General features: G+C 44.7%; 1 protein-coding gene across 1 annotated transcript in view; it reads right to left on the bottom strand.

Annotated features, from left to right (window-relative positions):
* The window catches only part of DNA2 (DNA replication helicase/nuclease 2), a 105,204-nt gene extending 99,369 nt beyond the window's left edge, over positions 1–5,835 (bottom strand). The window contains exons 1-2 of the mRNA XM_044298652.1: positions 5,701–5,835; positions 1,385–1,552 (exon numbers count right to left, since the gene is read on the bottom strand). Of these exons, the coding sequence (XP_044154587.1) occupies positions 1,385–1,552; positions 5,701–5,783 (251 nt within the window). The 5' untranslated portion in view covers positions 5,784–5,835. The remainder of the gene's footprint in view (positions 1–1,384; positions 1,553–5,700) is intronic.
* Between the last annotated feature and the right edge of the window lie 892 nt (positions 5,836–6,727).

Below are 6,727 nucleotides of genomic sequence, written 5' to 3' on the forward strand. Positions count from 1 at the left end.
ATCTAACCGCAAACTAATAACAATTAGCCCCGCAGTATGGACACAACCTAATTATCCAACAGAGCGTGCTGCGAGCATAAGAAAGCCAGTACAACAATATACTAAGTAACATTACTAATCACACGCCCAGAACGAACAAACTATAAGGAAGCTGCTATTTTATATATTTTTATTATTTTTGCATGAGCTCCGAATTTAAAGGGACAGTATATAAAATTGACGTTTATTTTTGTCTATTTCTGCTTTATAAGGGTTTTTTATGTGAATATTCTATGTGAAATGTTTTTACCAATTAGTAAAAGTTGATGCAAATTTCTGTGAGCAGTTACTTACTGATGATAGATTTTGAGCTGTTACACCTTGGCAATTGCTGCTTCCGATGAAGCTTAGCTACCTGCCTGATTAGCTATTTAGCTTGCGAGTCCCTTAGGCCTGGGGTGTTTCCCTCCATCTGCGTCCAATATTATATACCAGGCAGGTGGTTAGGGAGCATCCCGAGTATGGTCTGCATGTACAGTGCCCCACAGTGACAATATACTTGTGTGGTACGTGTATATATACACACACCTTACTGGGGGACTCAACATTGCACTGTGGTAACTCTGTCCAGTTCCCTCCCCTGATAGTTGGCTGCAGTGTTATATATATATATGTGCATCACTGGTGTTGTTACCCCCTTAGCTCAGTACACGTCAAGTGGTGTGCCTATAGTATCACACCCATCTGAACGAAGTGGGGGTCATTTCTCACTAGTTGAGCATGGGCGATAGCAGGTGGTGTAGGTTTTTGCTTATATCCATCTCCAGCCTACCCCTGCTGCTTGTGACCTATTTGTTTAAGACTAGGTTCACACCTGAGCATTTTACAGTGCGTTCCTACGCGCTGTAAAACGCCCTACGCCCCAAGAAGTACAGGAGCTTCTTTGGGGCGTATTGTCGTGCGTTCCCGCCCATAGACTTCAGCGGGTATGAGTCTAAATGGGCGTTTGCTTGTTTCCGCCCATTAAAAACACCCGATAAAAAACGCCTGCAAAAATCGCTTATCAAATACGCTCAGGTGTGAACCCAGCCTTAGTCCTCTGAGCGCTCAAGTGTTGCATCACTCCACACGGGGAATGTTTTATTAGGTTTCCACTCCTGTTTCCCCTGTTTTTAGCGTATATCAATAAATTACTCTTTTATACACCTCACTTTCCCTTTCTTTCCGTGAACAAATTTCTGTGAGCCAGCCAATTTTCTATTGTTTAAATATAGATATTGACTTAGAAAATTAAAAAAGGAAATAAAAAATGCTTATAAATAATATGTTAAACATTAAAAAGTTATTTAAACAGCAGGTCATTTTTGGATGGCACATTCCCTTTGAGGATGTATATTTTTTTTACCAGTCATCCTTAAGAATGCAGAGTTCTGTGTCTTCTCCCTCCTGGTGAGCTGTAATAGTGAGGTGCTTCTCCTCTCTGGGCGCATACACCTCCTTCACATCCAGAACACAATATCTATTGTGCAGACCTCTGCACAGTTTAGTCCTGGGAATAATTTTCTTAGGAGGCCTACAGAAAAGAAATAGAAAAAGTGTTCACACAAATCATATAGAACAACCCAGCACAAAGCGGCCTCTGATGTTACACTAGAGATTAGCTTAAAGGGGTACACTTTCGCCAATGCGACTTAGAATTTACAAATGGCGACAAGACTTTTTAGTCTTGTAGCCATTTGCGACTATACCCGCCGCTGCTCTGCAGTTGAATGCAGCGGCGGGGCACAGGAGCTAATAGTTCTCTGCCCCGTCGCCGATGTTCTTCTCAGCAGCGCAGTGGAGAAGGAGTCTCTCCCCCCCCTGTGCTGCTGCCACCGCCTCTGCCAGTAAGGAGAGAGACGGGAGGAGGAGGAGGGGATGTGGCCACTGTGCCACCAATGAAGATAACTGACCTGTTACTTATATATAACTTATATAACTGACCTAATACAAATACAGGAGGCGGCTGCCGGAATCAAATAGCCGGCATCCGACCTCTGACAGGTGCGGTACCTGAGGGGGTTAACTGCATCGGATCGCAGCTCCCTGTCATAGAGGTCGGGTGCCGGCTATTTGATGAGAAGAACAGGAGACGATCAATTGGAGGTGAGTTAGGGTACTTTCACACTTGCGTTGTTTGATTCCGGCAGGCAGTTCCGTTGCCTGAACTGACTGCCTGATTAGGCAAACTGTATGCAAACGGATGTCATTTTTTCTGACTGATCAGGCATTTTTCAGACTGATCAGGATCCTGATCAGTCTGAAAAATGCCTGATCAGTCAGAAAAATGCATTGCAATACCGGATCCGTTTTTCCGGTGTAATCAGGCAAAACGAATCAGTTTTTTTTCCTTCTCATTTTTAAAAGGTCTGTGCATGCGCAGCCCGGAAGGACGGAGCCGGCATTCAGGCAAGTCTTCAGTTTTTTCACCGGAGATAAAACCGTAGCATGCTACGGTTTTCTCTTTTGCCTGTTAAGTCAAAATGACTGAACTGAAGACATCCTGAATGGATTACTCTCCATTCAGAATGCATGGGGATAAAACTGATCCGTTATTTTCCGGTATAGAGCCCCTGTGACGGAACTCTATGCCGGAAAAGAAAACCGCTAATGTGAAAGTAGCCAATTATTTTTTAACCCTCATTGGCACTGCCCACTGCGCCACCAATGTTTATTATATTGAGGGGGAGGCACATTGCGCCACCAATGTTGTTTATACTGGGGTGTTGGGGGGGGGGGCGCACTGCACCACCAATGTTTATTATATTTGGGGGGGGGGGTGCACTGCGCCACCAATGTTTATTATACTGGGGTGTATATAATGTTTATTATATTGACCTTGTACTAAGCATTCTGTATTAAAGAATGCTATTGGTTATAAGGAAAAATAATACAGTGAATAGACTTTCATCCTAGCAACCATGCGTGAAAAAAATCGCACCACATCCGCACTTGCTTGCGATTTTCACGCAGCCCCATTAACTTCTATGGGGCCTGCAACAACGCACAACATAGAGCATGCTGCGATTTTCAGGCAACGCACAAGTGATGCGTGAAAATGACCGCTCATGTGCACAGCCCCATAGAAGTGAATGGGTCCGGATTTAGTGCGGGTGCATTCTGGTATTTTGAATGCCGGATCCGGTACTAATACATTCCTATGGGGGGGGAAATGCTGGATCCGGCATTCAGGTAAATCTTCTGTTTTTTTTCGCCGGAGATAAAACCGTAGCATGCTGCAGTTTTCTCTTTTGCCTGATCAGTCAAAATGACTGAACTGAAGACATCCTGAACGGATTGCTCTCCATTCAGAATGCATGGGGATATGCCTGATCAGTTCTTTTCCAGTATTGAGCCCCTAGGACAGAACTCTATGCCGGAAAAGAAAAACGCTAGTGTGAAAGTACCCTAAAATATTACGTTTAAATCCCCCCTTTCCCAATTTTACATATAAAATATATAAACAATAAATAAACAAACATATTACATAGCGCTGCGTCCGAAAAGTTCAAACTATTAAATTATTAAAAAATATCTCCTATGCGGTGAGCATTTGACATTTTTTTAGTCACCTTGTCACCCCAAAAAATAGGATAAGACTGTTCTATTATGGGCCGAACGTTTCATAAAATGCGAAATGCACACAGCTTTTTTTTTGGTATTTTATTATATTTTTTCGCGGTATTGAGTATCGCAATACTTTTTTATGGCGCCGAAAGCTTATCAAAATTTTGGTATCAAAACAACCCTACGCCAATCTGATCGGCGTAGCGTTGTCACGATACCAAAATTTGGATTCGGTTTCGATTTGGCGACAAAAAATTAGATTTGGCTCCTAAATTTTTCAGTTCAGGAGCCAATGACTACTAGGTATTTTTTTTTTTTTCTGGAGCACTGTTGTGTCAGCAATGCTGTTGGTGGTCTCGGCTTCAGCAGGCCGATGCTCCTGTTCACAGCAGGTGACTGCTGCTTCCCACTGAGAAAACTACGTTTCCCAGAAGCCCTTTGTGTCTCCTAGCACCTTTCTGTACAATCTCATAAGCCCAGGCAAGTGCTGTGTGTGTATGGGAAGACCAGTGCCAGCACCAGCTCACTTTAGGACCTTCTGGCTGGGTGGTAAGGAAGTTATTGCTGGCTTGGGAGCTGTGCCCGTCTCATTTCCTGCAGGTGCCAGCTGTGTTACCCTGTTCTAACGTCCAGGAACGGAGTTATCAATGCTGACTGCGACATCCATGTGATTAGAGGGAGAGAGCTCCATCTCACCCCATCAGACCCCCTGTGAGGCAATCGCAGGGTGCCGAGGGATTGTCATGGCAGCACGGGGGTCTGCCAATGGCCTCCAGTGGACCGAGGCCTTTAACAAAACTGCTGTTATTCTGTTCATTTCACCTCTTGAATAATGCAATAAAAAGTGACCAAAGTTATATGTATCACAAGTTAAAAAAAAAAAAAAGGGGACTATAAATCTGGCAATGCTGTAACGGTACCAAGTCACAGACCCAAGTTGGTCATGCCAATAAAAGAAAGTACAAGGAAGACGGCATCCTTAAGGGGTTAAATTCCAGCCAGCCATGGCACTCCTGGTCACCGGCATAGATAATTTACTGATGCCGGTCAGGTCTTGTCCACGTAGACCCCCCCACACAATGAGAAGTAAGACATGGAGAGACACGTCGTCATGCTGAGTGGGACAGTAGCCAAGGACCCCATTACTGCAGGGTTCTGGTAGGGGGGCTCCATCGCAGATTACAGCTACATACTGAACAGAAAGAGGGGATTTCGCGGCAGAAGTAAAGCTGGCCTAAAGGTGGTTACATGCGGCGTTTAAGGAAAAAAACTGCAGTTTTTGAAGTGTCAGCACACTGAATGAAAAAAGCTGGGGGAAAAAAAACATGACCAAAAACCCCCGTACAATTTATGACTGAAAAGAAAAAAAAAAGGCATGTGAAGGAAACCAGACCCAATACTCGCTGGTATCAGGCTGCACTACTGTGCTGTGCAGTGCGCAGCGGTGTCTCCACGCCAATCGAAGGGTATGGCCGCACAGTATTATTATTTTATTTTTATTTATTTTTTTGGGGGGGGGGGGGGGGGAAGTCTGTCTGTATATAAGGAGTCGGCTGTCTATAGTTATTCTAGGGGTCTCTCTCTGTATAAGGAGTGGGCTGTCTGTAGTTATTCTAGGGGTCTCTCTCTGTATATAAGGAGTCAGCTGTCTATAGTTATTCTAGGGGTCTCTCTCTGTATATAAGGAGTCGGCTGTCTATAGTTATTCTAGGGGTCTCTCTCTGTATAAGGAGTGGGCTGTCTGTAGTTATTCTAGGGGTCTCTCTCTGTATATAAGGAGTCGGCTGTCTATAGTTATTCTAGGGGTCTCTCTCTGTATATAAGGAGTCGGCTGTCTATAGTTATTCTAGGGGTCTCTCTCTGTATATAAGGAGTCGGCTGTCTATAGTTATTCTAGGGGTCTCTCTCTGTATATAAGGAGTCGGCTGTCTATAGTTATTCTAGGGGTCTCTCTCTTTATATAAGGAGTCGGCTGTCTATAGTTATTCTGGGGGTCTCTCTCTGTATAAGGAGTGGGCTGTCTATAGTTATTCTGGGGGTCTCTCTCTGTATAAGGAGTGGGCTGTCTATAGTTATTTGGGGTCTCTGTACATAAGGAGGGAGCGAGACCATTACCTGTCCCTGGCCTTCTCGTCTAAGTCTGTGAAGCTTCTCTCCATCATCATCTCCAGCAGCTCGTCCTCGCCGGGAGTCTCCATGGCTCATGCACTGTGTACGCTGAGACAAGAAGCCGGCTGTGGTCTAGTCATTCCCGCACACAGGCTGTCACTTAGCGACCGCCCATTCAACCATCCCGCGCTGTCAGAGACGGCGGCCTGCAGGGTCCAAAACTGAAAACGCGAAGGTAGGATTCAGCGCGGGAAATGGGAAGGAGTACTGCACTGTTGTGCACTGACTGGAATATGGTTAGTGTTTGTGGGGCTGCGGTGTGTTGGTCACTTACCAGGCACGTAAAGCTGCTGGATTTCAGGAAACGTGTCAGTCTGAATGTGGCCCCATTCATTTTGAGTATTCTGCGATCTTTGGGGGCCATGTGTTGACCAATGTGCCATCGGGGGGAAATGTTATTATTGCACTGCTTCCAATTACACATAGAGCTGGTCTTTGTGAGACCTATAGGGTTAATAGGACATGCACTAATTGGACATGAACACGACATTTTGCGGGTAATTCACACGTGGCGGCTATAACGGCAAATCCCAGCGTTGTACATTACCGGCGAAGTGGATGAGATTGTAAGAAATCCCACCATAAAAAAGGGTATTTTCTTTCCTTGTCCGTTCTGGTTTATTTGCCGACCGTATGCGTAACTATTCATTTCAAGGGGTCCACAATTTTTTTTTATTGAGATTACTCTTTTCTGTATTTCCGTTCCACAAAAAAATAGAACTTGTCCTATTATTGTCGGTGTTACGTACAAGGATAGGACTGTTCTATTAGGGGCCAACTGCAAAATACGGAATGCACACGGACATCATCTGTATTTTTTGCAGATCGCAAAATGCATACAGTCGTGTGCATGAGCCCTAAAAGTGCTCTCTAGGTAGTAATGAGACCATCATAGTGCCCCTCAGAGAGTATGATGCCCCTTCAGTGCCGTGACACACAGTAATGCTCTCTTTGTGCCCCCACACATCATGAT

Source organism: Bufo gargarizans, chromosome 6, assembly GCF_014858855.1.
Source record: "Bufo gargarizans isolate SCDJY-AF-19 chromosome 6, ASM1485885v1, whole genome shotgun sequence".
Classification (NCBI taxonomy): Eukaryota; Metazoa; Chordata; class Amphibia; order Anura; family Bufonidae; genus Bufo; species Bufo gargarizans.